This window comes from Cydia amplana, chromosome 14, assembly GCF_948474715.1.
Source record: "Cydia amplana chromosome 14, ilCydAmpl1.1, whole genome shotgun sequence".
NCBI lineage: Eukaryota > Metazoa > Arthropoda > Insecta > Lepidoptera > Tortricidae > Cydia > Cydia amplana.
In genome coordinates this window covers 7,019,534-7,046,685 of record NC_086082.1, presented here as the reverse complement: position 1 = coordinate 7,046,685, position 27,152 = coordinate 7,019,534, and the positions used below count along the sequence as shown (strand labels likewise).

Here is a 27,152-nt window from a genome sequence, read left to right as displayed (position 1 = left end):
GTAAATATTATGTAGGTACACTTATAAAGTATAAAGTAGAAAATATCTTATAGGTACATAATATAAAAACCGATCATGTACGAGTAGGATTCACTATGGGTTCCACAGTTACACATTTTTATTTCATATTTTTTGTTTAAGACCAACTCACCTATTATAGGACATAGGTCTTCCATTAATCTTTTGGCGTTGAACTATTTTTTAACCGACTTCCAAATCTAAAAGGAGGAGGTTATCAATTCGGTTGTTTTTTTTTTATATTTGTTTTTTTTTTTTTTTTTTTTAATTTTTTTTTTTATGTTTGTTACTCCATATCTCCGTCATTACTGGACCGATTTTGAAAATTTTTTTTTGATTGTATGTATATGCATACAGATTGGTCCCGTTTTTGTCAAAACCCGGTTCTGATGATGGGATCCATGAGGAATCGAGGGAACTCCTCAAATTTTAAAGGCATATGTATAGAATTTTATATATTTTCATCAGAAAATCAAGCATTTACATTAAAAACTGTGGGATTTGATGAAGTGGAACTGCTGATGATGATCAGAACAGAACTCTTCAACGACGCATAGTACCTACACGTTTAGTGATTTTGAATTTCGATTTTGACTTGGACTGGGCCCCGGACTTCGGACTCGGACCCGTACTCGGACTCGGAGCCGGACTCGGATCCGGACCCGGACCCGGATCTTGATCCGGAAAACCACTATGATACTTAAACTAAAAAAACACTATGATTACCATAAAATGTATAGGTACATATTACCAAATAAAGTATAAGCGCCGTTAAGTGGGTTAGGCTAGTAGTTAGAGAAGTCGGTTTTTTTCTATTAAAGATTATTGTATATGTATTTATGTGATACAATTCTGAGTTAGGTTATGGTACATTTTTGCTCACCTACTTATAATTATGTATTATATCTGATATGTCACATGATACCAAAAATCGCCGCAAAGTTAAAAGTTCATTTATTTACGTTACTCATCTTCGGATCACCGACTTACTACTTCCTTACTTGACATATGTGTACTAAATTTCAATTGAACTAGTCCAGTAGTTACGGTGAAAATTGGCTTTAACAAAATGGCAGACACACGAGTGATCTTATAAGGGAGATTATTTTCCTTGAGTGAATGGTATGCATTTACCCCAATGCACCTCACGTTCCACGCGGCGCGGCGTAATCTGGCCCCTATTTCACCACGGTGACAGGTACGACAAAAACATCACTGTTATTGACGCCATAGGCATCCATGGACTACAGTTACCGCTAACTCTGATTTAAACTTTCACGATTTTTACACATTATTAAATTGTACAACGGAACCGCAAAACGTTCAAGCGGATAAACAAGACCAAGTGCGGGTAGTTCGAAAAACTCGCGCGGTTAGAAGATGCTGATGTCAACTTAAGCCAGTCTTCTCCGAGACCACGGGGACAACGCCGTCCTCGAAACGTCGGAGGTAAATCTTAAAACTTAGATACGCGATTAAGTCCCGTTGTACAATTTAATAATACAGTTACCGCTTACCATCGGGCGGGCCGTATTCGTGTTTGCCACCGTCATTGTACCTATTATTAAAAAAAAAACTTTATTATATCGGATAAAACAGACATTTCTCTCGCGAAAAAATCTTGTGACAATTGTCACAAGATTTTTCAAAGAATTTTCGGTAAGTCTTGACAGGAAATGAGTTCTGTGTCGCAATTTCGATACAGTTGCCGTGTTTCTTGTGACAATTGTCATTAGCTTCGCAAAATAAGAATTTTTTAGTGGCAATATAATGGAGTTTATTTATTTATTTATTAAAATGTTGGTGGCAAACAAGCACATCGCCCGTCCGATGGTAAGCGGTTACCGTAGCCTATGGAGGCCTGTGACGTCAGCAACAGTGATGTCGACAACTGTCGCACCTGTCACCGTGGTCGTGGTGAAATAGGGGCCAGTAAGTACCTAATAATCGCAGTGGTCTTAAGTGTCACAGACCCTACTGGCGCTTAAGTCCTTTATGACAATTTCTGCCTATTTTAAATTGTTCAAAAAAAAAAAGAATAATTATATCGGACAGTTGAGAAATGTGATATGCAAAGGAGAAGAATTCGGACATACGAAAGCATTTTTGCCCAAGTTGAAACGGAGACCTTCGCCAACGCTCGGTCAATGATGGTTTAGGTACAGCTAGCTGCAGAGAAAAGGTACCACCCCTGCATACAATTATCTATCTGGTCGTACCTTTTCTCTGCAGCTGACTGTACACCTATAAAAATGGTTGTCCCTGCTGTAATTTTATACCGGTACCGTACTTTGTATTTCAACCGGTATAGTTTTACCTTCAAAACGAACCGGTATTGATAAATAATAACGGTACCATACCGCTTATACCGTAAAGAAAGCATGATGCAGTCTCTGCTTTGCACAATTATTGTGTGGACAAAATTCTTATAATCACCGAAACATACATACCTACGCACATAATGTCATTGAAATAAAACATTGTTATTTTATAGTAAATTTATATAATACTCGATATATACACATAACAATAACCAGACCGCAGCGGTATTAGCCTGTAAGCTTCATCTCTTGTCTCCAAATCCGCAAAAACTAGTTAGTACTAAATGCTGGTCTTGCTGTTATTTTATTCTTGAAGATTATGGCTTGTTTCTTGATTATTGAGAACAGCACGTAATCGCACACATATAGACGGAACGAACGGCAACAAAGTAGGTGTAGACACTAAGACTTTCAGGTATTAAACGAATTACGCTTCGTATTAATAGGTAAGTAATATTTAAATGAATATATAATATTCTCTAACGTAAATACAAGATTACAATTGACATCAAATGTCATTGACGTACAGAAGTCATATACTTTTTTTTAATGACGCAAAATTGATACCAGCATAATGAAAATCAATCCCAATCAGTAAAACGAGTCTTTAAACTTTTTTCATTTTAAGCGGGTTTTGAAGGAACAAGTTACTTAAATTCAATTGTAATCGTATTGTTTTAGGATAGTTTACTGCTGTTTTCGATCGTTACGACCTGTAAATAACAACAAATCAAATTTTAAATAAATTTATTTACCCTATTTTTTGAAATACAATTTATCTACTGGTATACATTTTCGTATGCGTATATGATGAAATGTCTAAATAATGTCAAAAACGAGCTACGACGATGTACACGTCTTCTTCGATCCAAGGCCAGCGGCCATCTGACTCGAAGAAGAATTTTGAGTGATGTCGTCAATGTATGGAAATTGTACGAAAGTTTACATTTGGGATTGAATTTCTGTGTTGTATTTGTGAGTAAAAATATAAGTAGATAATAATTTGCTAGTTTAGTTATTTAGCTTTCAAAATCACACAACAACTCAATTACTGTTAAAGGCAAAACTGTAATGCGTGTTGCTCAAACGGAACTCCATATTTTGATTTTTGGATACTTTTAGTGTCGATTTGTAGAGAATTACAGCAAATAAAAAATATTATGCCGTAAAGAGCCGGTACACGGCTTCTTCGTGAACAAATTTACGTATAATTTAATGCAGTTATTAAACATTTCTTGAACAAATTGATTGCACAAAGTGAGCTCTAAATCGAAAACGTCATATACCGTCCCCTTAATTCACATCAATTATTTGAACTTCCTTCTTAAAAATAAATACTCAACCCACTTGACTTGCACAACATTATTATATCATTTTCCCATAAACTAGACCTTGAATAAAGAAAGCAGGAGTAAACGATTGTGTTTGGATTTGTTCATCTACACAAATTATCGTAATTATAAACCACTCGAGAACTCTCGGGCTCTGTCCAAATATACGTTGGGGTCCGTTACGGCTGCAATCAAAAGAATTCTATCGATGAGGTCGCGCCCCATGTCTTTGCTACCCCAGCGCTGCGAATACTGTACATTCGAAATCAAATCGTAAAGTGAATACCTTGTGGTTTATTTTATAATATTAATTCGGTACAGTCGAGTGTCTACCAAAGAAATCGTCAATAAACAATAGTGTATGTTAAATTAATGCTGCGATTCTTATTTCTGTCTCAACTGTAGTACAGGATGTCTGATTATTTTAATTGATCGTTTATTTCTTCGGGGCCCAGTCGACAACGTTTACCATAATTATGAATTATCAAATAACTTATTCAGCAGGACTACTCATTTATTATTATTTTCTGTTAGACATATGAACCTTTTAGCATTAAAATTCATACTGATTGTAATAAGTAACACTTATTGATACACAGTGAAATTTAACATGAAAATTACCAAAATAATGAGTTATCCGAATGAAGGGGCCCACTGACTAACAGTCCGCCGGACGATATCGGCCTGTCAGTTAGGATAAAAAGTTGACAACTCCGAACAACTGACAGGCCGATATTGTCCGGCGGACTGGTAATCAGTGGGCCCCTTGAGAATTGTCGCTAGAGTCTGTGCGGAAAGAGAAGAGTCGTGGAATGTATTGGGCCCCATACACTCCACGACTCTTCTCTTTCCGCACAGACTCTAAACATTATTAATATAATTAAAGTGTCAAAATGTTTGTAACAAAATGTACAATTATAATTTGATAAGTGCATATTAACATCCTCGTCTGTTTGCCTGAATTCTGGTATATGAAACTTATTACGGCCTTATGACTATCCCGGAAGCCAGTATAGGTAGATAAGTATAATTTTCAGTTCGTATTACTATCCTGTTTTTTATCCTGACATTAAATAAAATATAAAATTAATTTTCTGTTGAAATACTTCTACAGTTGTATCAAAGGCTTACTTATCCAAAACAAGCACCTGTTCGGTGCGTGTTTTATTGTATCACCTTTATTTGTGGTTTTTGACCAAATCCATTTAAACTATAATTATAAGCCTAGAGCAAATCAAATTATTTTACTAAATATAAAGTTCACTTCAGGCCTTGTGTATTATTTTGTGTTTTACAGTTTAATTTAAAAATATTTTTAATAGCTAGGTACTACTTTTTTTAAGCAGCCTGTATTCCAAAGAAAACAAAACGCAACTCACTTGATAAAGCCCATCGAAAAATAAAGGTATCCGGTCATTATGTACGTAATGAGTACGAGTCATGAGGCCGGGAATCAAACTGGCGATTGTTTTCTACCCTCCACCGTTTGTATGGCACAAAAGATGGTCCGATAAAAATCATGGCAGTAGAAGTTGCTTTGTTACTGAGTTTTTCTTGTTATAATATTTATTGAGTTGTTCACATACTTTGGGCCCGATCCGGATTTTGAACTAGACATCTATTAGACATCACCAAGATACGATAACGATAATTTTAAGATCTAACCTGTCAAATTTGACATTTCCGCGATTCTGGAGATACTCTTGAACGATTTCCACAAGAAATTATTACGATATTTTAACGTAAAAGTGATATTTTTGCCCGAATTGAGCTGCAAAAGAGAACTAGCTGAAATGTAAACTACAACGTATCTAGTACATATCGTATCGTTCTCTAGTCGAGAACGGATCTCGTTTTCCGAATACCGCGGTTAGTCAGCATCAGCATACGTAATTTTGCCAATTCGAATAATCTATTACGACTAATTAAATAGGGATTAACTGTGCATGGCTTGTACTTATTTCTAACACATGGTTTTACGTTATATTTTATCATGCAATAAGTACTAATACCTATAATAGATATCTAGTACGTCACCGATTAACCATAATTAATGCGATTGCATATCTATATAGCAAGAAGTAGAGATATGGGAATACACCTTCTACTTGAATGTTTGTTTTTGCTCTGTATATGCGTCGCAATTTAAAAAAGCAACGCTTGTTTAGATTGACTTTGTGACTCCCAAAATTATTTGACACCGTCACCCTGTCCTACACCGACTCTGGCTAATGTAAAAAAGCTGCACAATCAAAATATGTCACGCAGGGGGTCACGCCGCGCCATCACCCTTTCACTCCCTTTTTTGTCACATTTCTTGCAAAAAATAACGTTTTTTGCCGATTTACGAATTTCGCACGGTTAGTTATAACGGGGTGACACGGTGATTTGAATGCGTTGCTAATTTCGGCTGCCGAACAGTGCCGAACCCTTTCTAAGCAACAAAGGCACCTACAATGACTTATCTCACGCAGGGATGTCTCTCTCTACCTGTCTCTATACAAATGTCACGAACCTTTCCGTTGACCTCTTGACATCTTTTTTTGTGAATTTGCGGAAGCCAGAGAAAGATAGTTAATCAACGACTATTGTTGACTTAAGAAGGGTTATCTAAACGTTTTATTACATTTACGAGATATCATTTCTTCGGATTCAGAATTTTTGGCAACTTCTTCCTTGAGCGATATTCTTATACCATTTTATCAATTCGAGATTTCAGAAAAAAAAAAGATTAATTTCAAACGGATTTTTTCCGAATTTACTGACTTTTAGTCATTATAAATAAACTTAAAATCAAATCTAAGATTTATCTGTAGGTCTATTGTAAAAAAATAACTGCGTACCTAATAAATGATGGCCTGCGGCTGTGGCTGCGTCCATATTATGTTCTCATGCAATTTAAGATGAAATCTCACGCAGACTCTCGTTTTGTCAGAATGCTCTATTTAAACTTTTGACTTCATAATAACATACCTATTACAAGGTACATTTGTGAGGCCGCCCGCTGAGTCCCTTAGGTGTCCTTGGCTTGGATTCAATAATCAGACATACTTTAACCGTCTAAGCAGGGGAACTCCAACCTTATGCAATTCACATAAGTTTTGAAATTATTTGACTCGCCTTGCAATAAAATACGTAGCCACAGGGCGTATCTGTTTTGTCAAGTTAGTCATGTGAATAATTCCTCACAAATCCTTTTAGTGATTATCATTACTGTTGTAAGGGGGATCGACAAAAGATTAAGTACATAAAACCAGCATATAGGTCTAACTTTTAACGGAAGAACGGATCACTCTTAATGAATATAAATACATACAATGATTTGACATGACATTTGATTTGGTCGCGTAAGTATGGCAGACAAATAAGGACAACTTTATATGTGTCCAATAAATAAAATTAAGACTTAAATAGGTAATATATGTACATAAGTAGTAAATATAGAAGTATAGGTACTTCAATTAAACTACATAATGACATCATCATGATCATTGTCTATCATTTAGCGGACATCATTTAGTGACACTCAAATGAGCTATTTTATAAAATTACAAGAATTGATACAAAAGTAAAACGAGTGTCATTTCTTTGTGTAGAGCCCTCTACGGCCAGCACGCCTACGCTACGCCGTAGCCGCGTCCTCGTAGACACAGATCGATTTGCGGTTACAAGTGACAAAGTTTTTCAAGATGGCGCCCGGGGGTCTCGGAAGGGGGGGATGCTCATATTTTTTACTGTCGGGGTGAGCACTGGAGCCGATCGCAACACCGCTCTCCACTCTCTCGGCCTCTTAAAAGCCGCCGTCGTGTGTCTGTGTTCGTTTCGGATGTGTACTTAATGGCGATCTATGTGTGGGGCGCATTGCGGCGGCATCTTTTCATGAGCTGCGAAGTTTGCAGTTTGCAACACATAACTAAACGATGTGCATATACCCTCATACCATCTAAATGTGAAAGAGTTCGAAAAATAACATAATTGCATCTTTTGTACTCAATCAGATACAAGATTTCCTGATTACATTTTTATCGTCATATTTTGAGTAGGAGGCGTATTTTGACTGTAATAACACGTTTAAGTTTGATCTGGATTTGTTATAGATATGATCAGGGTCAAACTTGTGGCGTCACCGGTTAAAGAAATGTCACAAACATAAAAACTCCATTAAATATATTATATAAGTGTCGCGTTATGTAGTTAGGTTTAGTTACTGACAGACGAAGCTCAGTCGAAAGCCTTGAAATTTAAAACATATATATATTGTCCAAATAATTTTGAGCCTCTTTAAGGGTCCCCAGAGTAAATATTGGGTTGAATATTTACTATTACGACTTTTACGTGGACAAAAGCTGCTAATCTAATACATATTTAAGATAACTTAAAAAGACTTTAATAATGAATTAATTTAATATGTTGTAAAGAAATTCTAGATTATAAGTGAGCCTTTTAATCGGGACAACCATCAATTATGTATCCTACAGCAGTTAATAACATTTGCGCGAGTCAACACGGTAGACACACGCTGTCCCAGATAACGCGGCGCGCCCGACGCCGCGGGCTGTTTGTACTGCAGAGAGACGCTACTGGCTTTTCTGTTTGACTTGCAACTTGATTTTGTTGGGATGTGTACACAAACTCAGTAAAAGCGGGCAGTTTATAAGCATGTTTAGAATATATAAATTTACTATAATTTATAAAACTGAATCGAGACTTAATCGCGTACTTACTTAAGTTTATTATTTGGCCTAACGTTTCGTTAAAATGCTATAATAAAAGTCTAAATTGTTAGTGAACCCTTTAATCTGGAGTACGTGGCTGTTTGTTAAGCTGAGAGTTGCTGATTGTTTTTGTATTTGACTTGCAACTTGATTTCGTCATAAAAAATGTACACCTACATATAACATATAGAATATGTCTGGCAAGAATATATGGCTAACTGACTTTTGAAGTAATAACAAACACCATTTTTTTTTTAACTAGGTACATGTATTTAATTGTCAACCAGTATTTAATTATGGCATATGAAACCGACACTTAGCACTGGAATTTTGGTAATTAAGTGAAACTGATGTAATTTTCTAATTTAAAGAAGAATTAAGGTGTTTCTCTTGTTCTATACTAAAAAATACTACCTTACTTAAATAATATGTAAAGCTAAGTTAAAATTTCCATATTTCAATATCCTCTATTCATTGCTAAACCAACATTTACTCCGACAACCTCTCTCGATTCTAACATTCTTTTAACAATTATGTTTTAAAAATTAAATTTACCGCTTAAAAACTCACCTACGAATCGCTGTACCTTGTCTGCCTTGTGCACACAGTCCGGAGTAGCGCACAAATTAATTTGGAATGGCCCGCGGGCCTGCCGTAGACACGTGCAATATGGTTATTGATAATGTAACTAGATCATAAATAGCCTCTAGCTACTGCGGAAGACCACATGGGAAAAAAGAGTTTTTAATTAAAATTGTGTTTATTGTTTATGTGAAGTTATTAATTAACATGTTTTGTTGCAAACTCTGTTAAAAATGCATTAAGCAATAGAAAATGAGGTTGGATGAATATCATGAGAATAATAAAACTCGACTGCGGTATGAAAAAAACCGGCCAAGTGCGAGTCGGACTCGCGCACGGAGGGTTCCGCACCATCAACAAAAAATAGAGCAAAACAAGCAAAAAAAACAAGCAAAAAAACGGTCACCCATCCAAGTACTGACCCCGCCCGACGTTGCTTAACTTCGGTCAAAAATCACGTTTGTTGTATGGGAGCCCCACTTAAATCTTTATTTTATTCTGTTTTTAGTATTTGTTGTTATAGTATTTGTAGTTCTCAACTGCCAACCATCTAAATTTAAGTGGTATACAAATATGTACAAGTGCTACAAGTAGTACAAATATGTAATATGAGCTGCTGCTGAAGCGTTGCAAGCGAGTAACAGCTTATTCCCGACAAATTGAACAAAATAATAACACAGCCAACATAGCGGAACATAAGGGATATCAGATCTTTCCCTATCACGCCAGCGACAAAGGGGGCCTAAAACAAAAAGAACAAAAGCACGAAACAATGCTCGGATACGCACAGTTTAATGTGAGAGTTTTGTACCCATTATGCTCGTATATTGCCTGCATACTTTCCTGAACTCGTATTCTATTTAAACTTGTGATTGCCAAAACCGCCTCTAAGTACTAATCAATTAAAGTTCATATTGCAAAAAAACTGTAAAGATTTTACGATGCTAGAGAAATATGCAATAAATATGGGAAGAACGGACTCGTAGGGATCAAATCATTGTACCTAATTGAATCGTTTTGTTTTTAATTTTCGCTTTATTATTAGTTATGTACTCAACATACTCGTATTTGAAGTGGGTTATGCGTCTGCTGAATTGTGGGATGAGGGGAAATTAATTTTTTAATGATAATAGTAAATATTACTTGAGAGCAATGGAAGGTTATGGTTAAACTAGCTGTTGCCCGCGACTTCGTACGCGTGGATTTGTATATTGGTGGTTATATATTCTATATTAGCTTAGAACATTATGCAGAAAACGACAGCAGTAGGGACTGCAGTTAATCATTTGTTAATTATTATACACAACCTGGCTACGAAGTTTCAAGCCCCTAACTGAATAAAATTGTTCTCGATATAATCCCTCTCAACCCCCAGCATATTTTCAAGTCCACTATTTAGTAAAACCTACTACCTAACTACCTATTTACGAAGTTTGAAGTTCCTAGCTTTAAATAAAATTTGAACTCTCTACCAACTTTCAACCCCTTCTTAAACCTTTTAGGGGATGAATTTTTAAAAAAGCTGAAATTACTTATTATGTATTATAATAATATGCCTTTATACAACGATTCAAGCCCCGCACTCAAAAAAATGTTTGACCTCCATACAAATTTTCAACCCCTTTTTTACCAACTTGAGGGAAGAATTTTCAAAAATGCCGAAATTACTTTTCTTGTATTCTAATAATATGTCTTTATACAAAGATTCAAGTCCCGCACACAAAAATGTTTGATCTCCATACAAACTTTCAACCCCTATTTAACCCTTTTAAGGGATGAATTTTTAAAAACGCTAAAATCAGTTTTCTTGTATTCTTATAATAGGCTGAAATTACTTTTCTTGTCTTTTAATAATATCCCCAAATACAAAGATTCAAGTCCCGCGCTCGAAAAAATGTTTGATATCCATACAAACTTTCAACCCCTTTTTCACCACCTTGGGGGATGAATTTTCAAAAACGCTGAAATTACTTTTCTTGTATTCTAATAATATGCCTTTATACAAAGATTCAAGTCCCGCACTGAAAAAAAATGTTTGATCTCCATACAAACTTTCAACACTCAAAAAATATTTGATGTGCATACAAACTTTCAACCCCTTTTTCACCACCTTGAGGGATGAATTTTCGAAAACGCTGAAATTAGTATTCTTCTCTTTTATTATAATACCTTTTTACGAAGTGTCAAGTTCCTAGCTTACAATAAAATTTGAACCCCAAGACAAACTTTCATCCCCTTTTTAACCCCCTTAGGGGTTGAATTTCCAAAAAACGTCCCATAGCTTTTTTTTGTAATCGGCTATTATGCCTTTCTAAGAAGTTTCAAAGCATTTGTAATGGATTCAAACTTTCAACCCCTTTTTATCCCTTTTAGGGGATGAATTTTCAAAAACGCTGAAATTACTTTTCTTGTATTCTAATAATATCTCCATATACAAAGTTTCAAGTCCCGCAATCAAAAAAATTTTTCTTCTCCATACAAACTTTCAACCCCTTTTTCACCACCTTAGGGGATGAATTTTCAAAGACGCTGAAATTAGTTTTCTTGTTTTTTAATATTATACCTTTTGATAAAGTTTCTAATTCCTAGTTCAAAATAAACTTGAACCCCATACAAACTTTCATGCCCTTTTTAACCCCCTTAGGGGTAGAATTTCTCAAAATCGCTTCTTAGCTCTTATACATTTTATAAATGCAACCTCGTGTCCAAATTTCAACTTTCTAGCATTTGTAGTTTCGGCTCTGCGTTGATGAGTCAGTCAGTCAGTCAATCAGTCAGGACACGTGCATTTATATATATAGAATAGATAGATAGATAGCTGTTGCCCGCGAGTTCGTACGCGTGGATTTGTATATTGGTGGTTATATATTCTACATTAGCTTAGAACATTATGCAGTAAAATATTGCAGTAGGACGGTTAATCATTTGTTAATTATTAATATTATACAACGCATGAGATTTGTCTTTCACAACCTACGAAGTTTCTAGCCCCTAACTAAATAAAATTGTTCTCTACATAATCCCTCTCAACCCCCTTAGAAGATTTTCATGTCCTCTATTTAATAAGACCTACTACCTAACTACCTATTTACGAAGTTGATAGTAAATAAAATTTGAACCCTATAATAAACTTTCAACCCCTTTTTAACCATTTTAGGGGATGAATTTTTAAAAACGCTGAAATTACTTTTCTTGTATTCTAATAATATGCCTCTGTACAAAGATTCAAGCCCGTTCTCACAAAAATGTTTGAACTCCATACAAACTTTCAACCCCTTTTTCACCACCTTGAGATATAAATTTTCAAAAACGCTGAATTTTTTTTTTTCGTTTTAAAATAATACCTTTTTATGAAGTTTCAAGTTCCTAGCTTAAAATAAAATTTGTACCCTGTACAAACTTTCAACCCCTTTTTAAACCTGTTAGGGGATGAATTTTACAAAACGCTGAAATTACTTGTATTATCTTCTAATAATATCCCCAAATACAAAGATTCAAGTTCCGCGCTCTAAAAAATTTTTGATATCCATACAAACTTTCAACCCCTTTTTCGTCACCTTAGGGGATGAATTTTCAAAAACACTGAAATTAGTTTTCTTGTGTTTAAATTTAATATCTTTTTGCAAATTTTCAAGTTCCTACCTTAAAATAAAATTTGCACCCCAAGACGAACTTTCATCCCCTTTTTAAATCCCTTAGGGGTTTGAACTTCCAAAAACGTTGCAATTACTTTATTTTGTAATCGGCTATTATGCCTTTCTAAGAAGTTTCAAAGCATTTGTTATGGATTCAAACTTTTAACCCCTTTTTAACCCTGTTAGGGGATGAATTTTACAAAACGCTGAAATTACTTTTCCTGTCTTTTAATAATATCCCCAAATACAAAGATTCAAGTCCCGCGTTCGAAAAAATGTTTGATATCCATACAAACTTTCAACCCCTTTTTTACCACTTTACGGGATGAATTTTCAAAAACGCAGAAATTTGTTTTCTTATATTTTAATAATATATCTTTTTACGAACTTTCAAGTACCTAGCTTAAAATAAAATTTGAACCACATACAAACTTTCAACCTCTTTTTAACCCTGTTAGGGGATGAATTTTACAAAACGCTGAAATTACTTTTCTTGTCTTTTAATAATATCCCCAAATACAAAGATTCAAGTCCCCGCGCTCGAAAAAATGTTTGATATCCATACAAACTTTCAACCCTTTTTTCACCACCTTAGGGGATGAACTTTCAAAAACGCTGAAATTAGTTTTCTTGCATTTTAATAATATATCTTTTTACGAACTTTCAAGTACCTAGCTTAAAATAAAATTTGAACCACATACAAACTTTCAACCTCTTTTTAACCCTGTTAGGGGATGAATTTTACAAAACGCTGAAATTACTTTTCCTGTCTTTTAATAATATCCCCAAATACAAAGATTCCAGTCCCGCGCTCGAAAAAATGTTTGATATCCATACAAACTTTCAACCCTTTTTTCACCACCTTAAGGGATGAATTTTCAAAAACGCTGAAATTAGTTTTCTTGTATTTTAATAATATATCTTTTTACGAACTTTTAAGTACCTAGCTTAAAATAAAATTTGAACCACATACAAACTTTCAACCTCTTTTTAACCCTGTTAGGGGATGAATTTTACAAAAGGCTGAAATTACTTTTCTTGTCTTTTAATAATATCCCCAAATACAAAGATTCAAGTCCCGCGCTCGAAAAAATGTTTGATATCCATACAAACTTTCAACCCTTTTTTCACCACCTTAGGGGATGAATTTTCAAAAACGCTGAAATTAGTTTTCTTGTATTTAAATTTAATATCTATTTGCAAAGTTTCAAGTTCCTAGCTTAAAATGAAATTTGCACCCCAAGACGAACTTTCATCCCCTTTTGAACCCCCTTAGGGGTTGGATTTCCAAAAACGTCGCAATTACTTTATTTTGTAATCGGCTATTATGCCTTTCTAAGAAGTTTCAAAGCATTTGTAATGGATTCAATCTTTCAACCCCTTTTTAACCCTGTTAGGGGATGAATTTTCAAAAACGCTGAAATTACTTTTCTTGTCTTATAATAATATCCCCATATACAAAGTTTCAAGTCCCACACTCACAAAAATATTTGATCTCCATACAAACTTTCAACCCCTTTTTCACCACCTTGGGGGATGAATTTTCAAAAACGCTGAAATTAGTTTTCTTGTATTTTAATAATATATCTTTTTACGAACTTTTAAGTACCTAGCTTAAAATAAAATTTGAACCACATACAAACTTTCAACCTCTTTTTAACCCTGTTAGGGGATGAATTTTACAAAAGGCTGAAATTACTTTTCTTGTCTTTTAATAATATCCCCAAATACAAAGATTCAAGTCCCGCGCTCGAAAAAATGTTTGATATCCATACAAACTTTCAACCCTTTTTTCACCACCTTAGGGGATGAATTTTCAAAAACGCTGAAATTAGTTTTCTTGTATTTAAATTTAATATCTATTTGCAAAGTTTCAAGTTCCTAGCTTAAAATGAAATTTGCACCCCAAGACGAACTTTCATCCCCTTTTGAACCCCCTTAGGGGTTGGATTTCCAAAAACGTCGCAATTACTTTATTTTGTAATCGGCTATTATGCCTTTCTAAGAAGTTTCAAAGCATTTGTAATGGATTCAATCTTTCAACCCCTTTTTAACCCTGTTAGGGGATGAATTTTCAAAAACGCTGAAATTACTTTTCTTGTCTTATAATAATATCCCCATATACAAAGTTTCAAGTCCCACACTCACAAAAATATTTGATCTCCATACAAACTTTCAACCCCTTTTTCACCACCTTGGGGGATGAATTTTCAAAAACGCTGAAATTAGTTTTCTTGTTTTTTAATATAATACATTTTTACAAAGTTTTAAATTCCTAGCTTAAAATAAAACTTGTACCCCATACAACCTTTCATCCCCTTTTTAACCCCCTTAGGGGTTGAATTTTTCAAAATCGCTTCTTATCTCTTGTACACTTTATAAATGCAACCTAGTGTGCAAATTTCAACTTTCTAGCTTTTGTAGTTTCGGCTCTGCGTTGATGAATCAGTCAGTCAGTCAGTCAGTCAGGACACTTGCATTTATATATATATATATATATGGTTAAATAAAATAAAGCTAGTAAACAGTTGTAGAAAGTACCTACAAAAATTAGCATATCATATCTACCGAACTTTATCAGCCAGGCCAATTCAACATACACAAATGTTAGTTATCGTGCGTCTCGCCCACGCCAATATATGTAAGGATAAGTACGAGCGAAATGCACGATATTTAAATGTCATCCGTTAGATGTCAGTCTAATATGTATACATTTGAATTAGCCTGAGTCAGTAAACCAAGATTCATCTATTCTTTCCTATTAGAAATAATAGGCCGAAGTCACCACACTTAATACAATTAAAACATGATATCATCTAATAAACTATTAATATTATTACGTCTCAAATTTAGAAACTTCTGATATCTAATTTTCTTTCAGAAAAGCAGGAGCATTTATACGAAAAAACTCATATTTTAATTATTATTTGAATATTTATAATATAAATTGCATGCAATACGAAGAACCAGAAAGTACAATAAATACTGTGTGAGTAATATACGTGTCGAATCCTCGTATCACATACGTATTTGCTTTTAAAACCATTCTCCACGTTTCTCAGGCACAGCAGCATCACCGTATCGCGGATATCTAAATATGCGGATCCTATTAAATCTGAAATAGCTATCCAATCAGTGCGCTCACGCTTCGCCGCGTTTATGCGTCGTTACGGCGTAATGTTCGAGAACCCGTACTTGTACTTAACCCTGCCTATACCTTACCATTTAGTTACTAATTTTGAATTCGAACATAAAGTATATGCCATATATTGACAATACAATAGGTACGACATAGAAAAAAATCAAAATAGAGACGTATTCCCGTGTATGGACTTGATTGTCAATCTAAGCAAAAACATAAATATTTCACATAAGTACATATTATTTTAGTTTTATTTTAGAATAGTTTGTATTTAGTTTAATTGTAATTTTAAGTTGTTTTTATTTATTGTTTTATTTTTTGTGATTTTTTTGTACTATATATATGAATAAATATTTAACAGCATTATTTATTTTATAGCAAGGTAAACTGAAAACTTAATATTTTAATTTTTAATTGTCCTTGAATCCAGTTGGATATTTATAAAAATAGTTTATATGTATACATACCTAATATTGAGTTAGACTTGATGTAAACCATGTTAGAAATTAAACCTTTCGCTCGTACAAAACTACAAACTCTTACGATTGTTCTTTACCATAATTGCGTAATGATTTGGTATAACCCAAAGTTACACTAACTAAGAGTAAGAGTGGAGTATAATTATATTCTACAGGTAGAAGTTGCCCAAAGTTGGACGAGGTCACGAGTCACGTTAACATAAACATGATGGCACACTCTATCCGAGAACACGTCTAGGACTGTACCTATAAATAAGTCTGTTGCGATGGAGTACGGTCTCTCCACGCGGTATTACACAACATTCAAAAGAGCCTCGGTAATTTTCTGCAGCTCCGCATCCCTGGATCCCTCCTCTGTCAAAACTCCCCCGCGATTGATAAAATAGCTCCGCTGCACAAACCGCCGAAACGGTAGAAAACTCACAAAAGGCAGAAAGTCCTCGACTACTCTCAGCCTAAACGCTTTAACTATGTCCCAACCCCATACTTCAGGATTGCTCACTCCACTTGTCTCCAAAAACCCGTGAATATTTCATAGGATTCTAAGCCTAATAACAGCGGAACAAGTGTTAGCTTGCTGTGGGGCGGTCGAGATAATGATGGCACTTCAGCCGATGGCTTTGGTATTGCTTCTAATTGGTGGTGGTCCTCATGTAAAACTGTTGCACGCGCCTCCCCTATATTCAAATATAAGTAGGTAGGAATACACATAATAGGTACCTATTGTATAAATATCTATTCAATATCCATTCTATAGAACTTAGTGACTGAATTCAAGCCTAAATGTGCATTGTAACTAAACAAATACATGCTACTATGGACACAAATACACAATATGGGATCCTTTGTTTCACGGAGGTAATAGCAAACTGTACAGGAAGCTTTCATACACGCCTAATATTATGCATACCCTCATTATTAAGTGCACACCGTGTAACATCAAACTAGTTCAAGCAACTCGCTTAAATTAACTACTCAGTGAGAATATCCTCAAATGTAACTCTATATAGTAAACGTAATCATTTTGCTCCTACTATATAAAATAAAAGTTAATTACAAACAATAGGTTGTTTCAATAAGTTTACTTATTAGTTTCGCTTATCAACTACCAGCTTTCTAAAGAATGGAGGAATATTATGTATAGTCATATAATCTAAAAGGCAACCTTGCTTTACAGAGAATAGGATACAAGTTCAAAAACAATGTATCTGAGAAAAAAACTGTGTTCAGAATATGGGTATATTTGTACGAGTAAGGTCATAAATGCGAGACGAGCACAGATTTTAATTAGGGACCGCGTCGAATGCGGTTATGGCGCAAGGCATTGAACAGAGCGAAAGTACGCGTATTCTTGACGCCAGTTAGGCTCGCTTCAAACGAGCGACTGACAACGCCTTTAACAATAAAATTGATAACAATTTACGTGCGTACAAACACATAGGTACCTATTAATTTACAAGAGCTGGTACCGAATGAAAATATTGATAATTCGGTCCAAATCTCGCCATTACTTGCTTTTTATATACGTCTTCAAACATGGGCAACATGGAAATCGCGTTATTGATATTGGGTATGATATTTATGTACATAGTAATCGGCTGATAACGAATCATGAGATAAAGCATATTTTGCTTGATATGCGCCTCAGAGCTGCTGTCCATGTCGCGCTAGCTGCATATTACCTAATAGGCGCGAATTCGTCATTATACGCTATAAACAACGAACAACTCTCGAGTAATTTGGATTAGGAGAGGAATACATAGACACTAGGACATGTTTTAGGTACCTACAATCTGACATGACTAAAGATTTTCATCACTTGGCGTTTGTGTACTTAAAAGTAGAAATAGGCGACGTACTTAAAAGATGTTTCCAGTAACGCACCTAATTTCGTGGCAAAAGCTAGAGATACGTATTAGGTACTTTTCATTTCTCATGCTCTGAAAGTGGCTCATTATAATTATGCGCGTGCGATAGAGATTGGTAATGGTGGGTCAATGTACAAACTTCTCCGTGCTTAGCGTCTTTACTTTAACCTTCGCAAAGAAACAATAAAAACAAAAGAAACTAAGCAATTTCTTATTAAACAAAATAAAAAGCCAAATACAACCTATATAAACTATACATAATACATTACATTTTTTTTCTGTACGCTAAGAATATAGAGTTAACCCATTACTTCATGTCATAAATAAAAAGTATTTGTTTAAAAATGAACTTTAATAGTTGCCATATAGGGCTGCGCATGCGGTAGAGGATTAAGTAGATACCTTAGTTTAAGTTACATATCAACTACCTAGCTTGCATAAACATAAAGGAGCCTCGTCTGCCAACAAACCACTAGTCTGTGGTTTGGCAGAAGAATATATGTAATTAGTTGTAAGCAAGATTTCTGAATAAACGTTTTATTTATTTACTTTTTTTTTAAAGAGCACCGAAGATCGTGCCTCGCGTCACATTCCTGCTGCGACCCAACACCGCGGTTTACGATCCGCATTAATGACAAACGGTAACGACCGGGAAGAGAATCGATTCAGCGCAGATTTTACTATCGACTCGCCATAACAGATGGAATGTTTGCTTTGACGATTGGGATCCGTACGGATTTGTTGGAGTTGGATTTGCAATATGAAGCTTGATATTAATGAATGTTATAATTATACAATTTTGCGGAGAAGATTAGTACCAGGACATATTTTTACATGAATAACTAACACTACTTAATTATTTTATGAATTGATTTTTCTACTTTAATGTGTGGAAATCATTCTTCTTATACAAAATACTCTTATATTCTAATTTAGTCTGTAGAAATCGATTTCATTTAAATTTTATTATAATTTTATGTAGAAAATTATGACATTGACAAATTGTGATGTTTCTAATTCCATAATTATTCGGCATTACACATATAATTTTAGTTTTGATTTATTCCAATTTTATTTTATTGTATTTATTGCAGTTAATGCATGTTAGATACTAAGTAATGTAATGCCAATTAGCACGTAAGGTTTATCTGTAAGTGCTGATTGATTGAAGTGAATAAATGAAATGAAATTCTAAATGTATTGCAGGATGAATAATATTCATATCGTTTTGTTTGTATTTTACGATATCTGAATTAATTAATATAATAAATCAACTTTGACCATACATAGATAACTCTGTGTGCTTGCTAGTAACATAGAGTTTAAATTTTTATTAAATAGCAGAATTTTATAATTGCAAGCACACTGTTCTTAATATAGTCGTATAAATAAAAGATTTAGCTATTGTTACGCCTTTTTAGAATAAATAGGCTTAAGGCCGCTATCAGGAGATAACATATTTAGAATGATTACTACAATCATCAAGCGAAACTATCTGGTTAGATAGCATCAACACGTACCACATGAAACGCCAATATCAACTTTATAAAATATTCAAGTATTCAAAACTTATGGCTTCTGAATAAATTATTTTTTTCTTCTTTTTTTCTTTCTAGTTACCAATTTAGGTAACAGTTAAAACATCCTTTTATTCACAAAGAAGGTAGGTAGCGTTCCAAAACTATTGAAAATGCTAAGTTTGTATGATGGGAAGTACATATGTACTTTTTATTTAATTATTTTTGCAAGAATGACTCACTGTTCTATGTCGAATTGATCCTGTTTTGGTGATTCTGTTTTGTAGGAATTCTGTTGATTGGTTTTACATTTATGGGGAACCCAGTACAGTTAACGACCCTCCATTTTCTGTCACTTTCTCTTATAGTATGAAATAGATATGGAATTTAAAAAAGGTGATCTATACAATTAACTTTAACCGGCCTTCCCCATTGTTTGGGTAACTATCGTTTTGCTCTTATGATATAAAATAAAAATGTCTTCTCGGAAATTTTGACTGCCTAATACGCGTCAAAAGGAATAACCAACACAATTTTATCTAAATATAAACTCTTATCATTAATTAATAATTAATTTCGCCGAGTTCATTCCAGCGCGATGATTAGATATAACCATTAGTGTGGATCGAAATTTCTGTTTTTGGATTTTAAAAACGGCGGTACTGCATAAAGATACTTTAGAGGACAACAATTAAAACTTTGTACTTATGGAAACTTATCAAAATTTTCAGCCGAAGTAGTGTGCCGCAAGCGCATTGATATTTTTTAGAAACTATCATAAAATATTTTTGGCCTTCAATAAAAATACGTAGGTACAATTGAATAACTAAAGCATTTAATGTTTATTTACGAATAAGTGAATAACTGAAGTATTTAATCAAGTCATAATAGGCATTAGCATGGAAATTAAACCAGAAGAAATGTTTTGTTTTTCAATATAATACAATAAAAACACTTACCTCAAATTTCAAAGTTATGGTGTCATTCGCCTTGAGACCAGGTGTTACTTTAAGCGGCACTATACAACTTATAACTTAACCTACTCAAATCGAGTACCACCGCGTACGGCGATTCACTTAACAGTAATTGTCACCCAAAAAAATGATATCTTCTTCGTCATATCTTTCCGATAAAGTATGTAAGTAGATAAGACAATAGCCGGATTTACGTCGAATTAAGCGAATCTTAAGACATGATAGTAGTACCAGAGATCAAAAAACGATATTGTTAATCTATGCACCGCTTGATATCGGCAGTAGGGCGCATAATCGTACGCACTATACGCACTTGCGGTTGCAACCACGGCACCGCGCTGCAACTGCTGCGTGTTGGGCCTAGGGTTTGCAATCCGGATCCGAAAGGTATTATATTATCCGGATCTGGATCCGGATCCGGATCCGCGGATCTTCGCATACATTTTAGATCCGTCGTGCAAACCCTAGTTGGGCCACAACTTCGATTTTAGTTCTTACTCGTACCTATTCAACCGCGGCTGCTGGAGCAGCGGAACGGCGGTTGCCATAGTCACTGATGGTTGCATTGCCGCGCGGTTCTAAAGAGCGCAGCCCGACGTCAACACACCGCCATGGTACCGTAAAATGGGGTGAGTAGGGTCAAAACTGAAATTCAAACCTCGATAACATTTTATTTTTACATATGAAAACTGAATGGTGTATATAATAAGTGTTCCGGACGTTTGTATTTTAGTTTTTTTTTTTATTTTGGGTAGTTCCATTTCATAACTTTGACGATAAAGAGGAAAACCCACCTCACCCCGTAGTGCCTCGTATTTGGGGTGAGAGGGGTTTTCATACAAAGGTGATTTTGGAAGATTGTTGGATCGATTTTTGTTTATTATGCGTATTACTATAGCTCCATTTTAAATTGGAATACATTATTTTTGTAGCAGAAGCCTTAAAATCCCTTCTCACCCCCATCTCACACCTTCTCTCCCCATTCATAACCCACCTCTCCCCGCGAAACCTACTCACCCCGTTTTACGGTACTTAATAAAGCTGCCTAAAACGGAGATAGGAGATAGCAACCGCAATTCGCGATACGCCACCGTGACTGCTAATCACAAGCGTGTATAATCTCTAAGGAAGTTTTATAGTAGGTAGGTACTTAAGGAGCGGCAATTAAATGATTATCTATCTATCTATCAATTACCATTTGATATATTAATAATTTTCGGCATACTTAACTGGCAAAAATACATTATTAATTAGAATAACTGACCTGTTTTGTCATCATTATTTGCTAAGGAATCTCCTTCAGCTTCAGCACCTGAAATAATACAACAAACTGAATAGACTGCGATTTATAATCAATAAGGAAACTCCAGGTCTTAATTTAAGAAATATTTTTTAAACTTGTTTGTAAACGACTATTTGTTTCTTAAATAAATAAATTAATAAAGTTTAAATATCTCCATACAATCTTAACACTTGGTCAATGGTAAATAATAACTAAAATTCAGAGCCTGTAGACAGAGGAGTTTTTGGCCACTATCACACTAAGTCGCTCAGTCTCAGTATAAGCCAAATTCGAGCATAATTCTAATCGTCCTTATCCGCTGAAATAAAAATATGTCTACCAAAGAAACACAATCTGCCGTATTCGAACTTCAAGATATTCACAAGAGACGACACGTACTAGATCCATTCTAGATACGTTATAGTTTAGATTTCAACTAGTTCTCTTTTGTAGCGCAATTCGGGCAACCAATGTTACTTTATTACGATAGATCGTGTTAGATATCTATTAGATGGGAATTAGATCTCTAAGTAATATCTTGTGGAAATCGTTCAAGAGTATCTCCAGAATCGCGGAAATGTCAAATTTGATAGCTTAGATCTTAAACATATCGTTATCGTATCTTGGCGATGTCTAAAAGATATCTAATAGATGTCTATTACAAAATCCGAATCGGGCCCAATAACACCAATAATCTATATATAAACTACATATTATTATTTTTTAAAGGTAAGTAATTAATACTTATAATTAGGTCAATTGCAATTCATTAATATAATATTCATCAATTAGAATAAAATAAAACAATATAAAAATAATCAACACAATTCAAATATCCAAATAAATAAAATAAATAGAGGGCTGGCCAATATTTTGCCCAGCGGATCAGCATTGCCATCCAGCGGGGCAATGCGGCCAGCCTTCTGGGTACCCTACCGAGCCTACGACCTAGGCCAATTTTTTTATTTATTGTTTTTATTTTATTAAGTGTTATAAAATAAATTACAATTAAATCATTATTATTATATTCTGACATGTCATAAAAGGCTAGTCAGCTTTTTAAAATATAACATTGTTTTAATTTGTGACGTTTTAAATAAGATGTATATCCTGGTAATGCCGAATCACTACCTATTGACGGGTAAGTAATTCAGAAAATTTACTCTGACATGATAGAGGTTTGTACACAGTTATACAATAAATAATATCTTATCTTATCTTATCTTAATTTAGAATTACCTTATTCTAGTTTGCACGTTAGCACGTTACTTTAGCACGTTATCCTAATTTGTTTTAACGGGTTCCTATTACCTACTAAGACTCCTCTGTCCTTCTGGTTGTCTGTCTGTGACCAGGCTGTATCTCATGAACCGTGATAGCTAGACAGTTGAAATTTTCACAGATGAAGTATTTTTGTTGCCCCTATAACAACAAATGCTAAAAACAGAATAAAATAAATATTTAAGTGGGGCCCATACAACAAATGTTTTTTGCCGTTTTTTGCGTAATGGTACGGATCCCTTCGTGCGTAAGTCCGACTCGCACTTGGCCGGTTTTTGTAACTTGTATTTATATAATAGTATTATCGTTCTACGTACCAGTATAAGATAATATATCTGATAACGTATCATCAAAATATGTATATGTAGGTATATTTAACGAAGTATAATATTTACGTAAATTATCCTTAGCCATACGATCAATTATGTACTAAGTATTACTAGTTTAACATCAATACACCCGGAGATACAAAATGTATGGACGACGAAATATAATTTGCACTGATCTCACGAACAAATCGTAATCGGTGCAAATTACGAGTATATTTTGTCAAGTGTATGTTAGAGTATATATCCACCTTATGCATAAAACTTTACAAGCCTTGAAAATGACAAATTAAGACAAACCACTAACAGCTCGGACGCGTACAGTCGGTGACCCACACGTCCGCTTTTTGAGGATCGCTCCTCGTATTTTACAGAGCGCACTACAGTGTACTGTACTAATTTTAACAGAGGTGAATATATTTTTCCTCAGTCTTCCTCTGACCACGAACGCTCTAATCTAAGGATTTGAACGTCACGATATATTTTAAATTTTCGCAACGCAATATATTACGTTAAAATGGTTTTATTTCATCGCGGTAATCGAATTCAATTATAATAGTATTATCACTAAAAACAGATAAGATTGCCACACGTGATTATCATAGACAAAATATTCTATAGGTACATATTACGTCATAGTAATAATAAGAATAAGGTATCGCAAATTGTCTCTTAGGGCGGACTCAGAAACACACTTTACAGTACAGTCATATATTACAATAACGTAATACAGGGGATCCTCTGTAATTAGGTACGACGCAATGCAAGCTGGCACCGACAAGCACTGCATGGCCACCCCTCTGGTACCAGCTAATCAAGCTCAATTGCGTTAACTCATCCACTTGCGTGTAATTAATTACTGACACCCTTCAATCAGCATTGTCTCACATTACCATCGCATCACAAGGCGAGCGCTTCCTGTTCTTAGTAGTAGATTAAGGACAGGTAATGTTAATCAAAGCACATGCATGATACAAAACCACACCGGCTTGTGGCTTGGGGTAAATCCGTAAAGAATCATAGTTTTTAACCTGAACATGCAATGCAACAAAAACGTCTATAATTTTTTTAAATATCTGACATCCAAAAATGATTGAACTATATTTATTGTAATCTGAAGGAATTAACTACTATCAAGTTGATAAAAGTCCAAATTGTTATATAATAATTTGAACTTCCTTGTATAGTAACCTGAATTTACTGTAATATCTGAAGAGTTGCTACGCATGTTTAGGTATAAATACATACATTGCCTTTAGCTACGAGAATACCTGTCTAGACTCGCCATTTGGGGAACCTTTTCAACGAAGCTATGAGAAATAGCCAAAATGTGTAATCTAACGGCCAATATTATCTTCGGTGTTAATCCGATCTTTACCTTGAAAACATCAGATAAGTGAACAATCATAAAAATAGACCTTACGGATATGAGAATACCGATGAACTAAGCGATTTTTTGGTACAGTTTATCAATAATCGATTGATATATGATAAGGTAGATCAGTCATGCACCCAATAAGTACCTAAGTACATACAATATTTTACTTTACGATTATGAAATAACAACATACTTTTTGTATTTGTGCTATGTGATTAATCGCGTAAATTGATTACATTACAAGCAGCCCCTGTAATAATAAAGTAAAAGAAACACACTGCGCAATGCCGATGGTCCTTTGGGGTGGGCGCAATACGCAACAACCAAAACATCTTGAGACTACAACGGTACATACAGTTACGCCCGAACACCTTTCCACCTACTTAGTTTCAATAATACTGGAGGCACGCGACAGGACACTGCCACAAAAGCACTGCACTACAAACCATCATTACGAAGAAAAAGAAGTCAGCCAGCTGCCTCCCACTTCCTCTTCTTACAAAACTATATAATACAAGATGTGCGTATTGTAAGACCGTTTATTTTAGGGCTCATTCATTATGGCACTCAATTTGGCGCGTGTTCTTATCTTTCTATGTGTTTATAGACTTCGTCTGTGTGTTAGTGTTGATACGTTTATAGACAACGCGTGTATGTACGCGTGCCGACGGCACTCCTTGTAGACGGAAGTGATCTCAAAGGGGTAAGTATTGAGGTCTAATAAAAACCACTAAGTAGTTTTAAAAAATCTATTTGTTAATATCACTTACGTTTGAGTCTACAAGTATCTTAAGTACCATATTTGATTATAATGTAAATGAATTTTCTTCTTATTTTTAACATAATTTTTAATGTATTCCTTGATTATCGACACGTTTAGGTACGTTATCTCTATGTTATCTCACTAAAAATATCTAAGTATATTCACACATGCACTTCGTATTTTTAACCTCAAATAATGGAAGGTAAGATAAATAAGTAGTAGTCGTTGATGCGTAGGTTTTGATTGTACTGCTTGGTTAACTAGAACCACGTTTGAATAAGGAAAGTAAGTTTGTTCTCTTAACATCATACCAATTTGGACCGGCGCGGTTTGGTTGAAAAGGAAAAACCCATATCTGTTTTCACCATTTACATCGACACCGGAAAGTTATTATATAACATGGGAATTCCACGTGGCTAGGAAGCGGACAGTAATGTAAAAGTCATTAACATGACTCATAATTCTTCACTATATTCAATACCACTATGAATATGATCATCATCGATAAATATGTTTTTAGATATTGGTAATAAACTAGACATTGAATTGAGGTGCTCATTTCTTGGCCGAAAAAATGCAAACGGGATTGTTTTTTGTCCGGCAATGATTATATGTGTCAATGTTGTCTAACCAGTGGGCCACGAAATGCACGCTGATGCCGACTGCCCACTGCTATGCTAAAACAAATGTATGGCTGTCGGTGTCTGCTTCGAGCGTGAATGCCAGAAAGACGCGTTTCTGTCTCCTGTCTCTCTGCCGTATTCGAACTTCAAGATATTCACAAGAGACGACACGTACTAGATCCATTCTAGATACGTTATAGTTTAGATTTCAACTAGTTCTCTTTTGTAGCGCAATTCGGGCAACCAATGTTACTTTTACGATAGATCGTGTTAGATATCTATTAGATGTGAATTAGATCTCTCAGTAATATCTTGTGGAAATCGTTCAAGAGTATCTCCAGAATCGTCAAAAATGTCGTCGGAAATGTCAAATTTTACAGCTTAGATCTTAAACATATCGTTATTGTATCTTGGCGATGTCTAAAAGATATCTAATAGATGTCTATTACAAAATCCGAATCGGACCCTCTGTCTCGCCGCGAACTGTCGCTTATATGTTGCCTATCGTCAAGTGACGGTCGCGGTCTTCGGTCGCGGTCTTCTGTCTCGGTCGCTTGTCTCTGTCGCGGCCCAAACCTCCACCTTTAGACTTGTTTAGATTCATCTAATAATGGTTTCGTTCATTTCCAAAGCGTCGCTCGCGACTTACCCTACTCAATATCGCAAACTTTTTTCATCCACCAAATTAATATCACCGCACAAAGCATTAGATTGAATATTCATATGAACCCCAGGTCAATGTTAGAACCAGTTCAAGACGGCCATCTGCCGGGGGCGGCGTCTTCCGCTGCATTGTGCCTTGCGCACGCGCCGCCGCCGCTGCAGCGCAGCTTGGCTCATGATCAGCTTGTGCGGGGGTCAGGGAACTTAGCCAGGTTTATAGATTAGATAAGAATAAGTAGGTAGTATCATGCTTG

The 27,152-nt window shown here is 35.0% G+C and overlaps 1 protein-coding gene across 3 annotated transcripts in view; it reads right to left on the bottom strand.

Annotated features, from left to right (window-relative positions):
* Nucleotides 1–27,152, bottom strand: part of LOC134654018 (histone-lysine N-methyltransferase PRDM16-like) — a 137,563-nt gene that overhangs the window by 70,175 nt on the left and 40,236 nt on the right. For 2 of the 3 annotated variants that reach the window (XM_063509401.1, XM_063509402.1), the window contains exon 2: nucleotides 21,847–21,894. In XM_063509401.1, the coding sequence (XP_063365471.1) occupies nucleotides 21,847–21,894 (48 nt within the window). Of the gene's footprint in view, nucleotides 1–20,567; nucleotides 20,690–21,846; nucleotides 21,895–27,152 lie in introns of those variants that run through there. The other variant, XM_063509405.1, reaches the window with a different exon arrangement.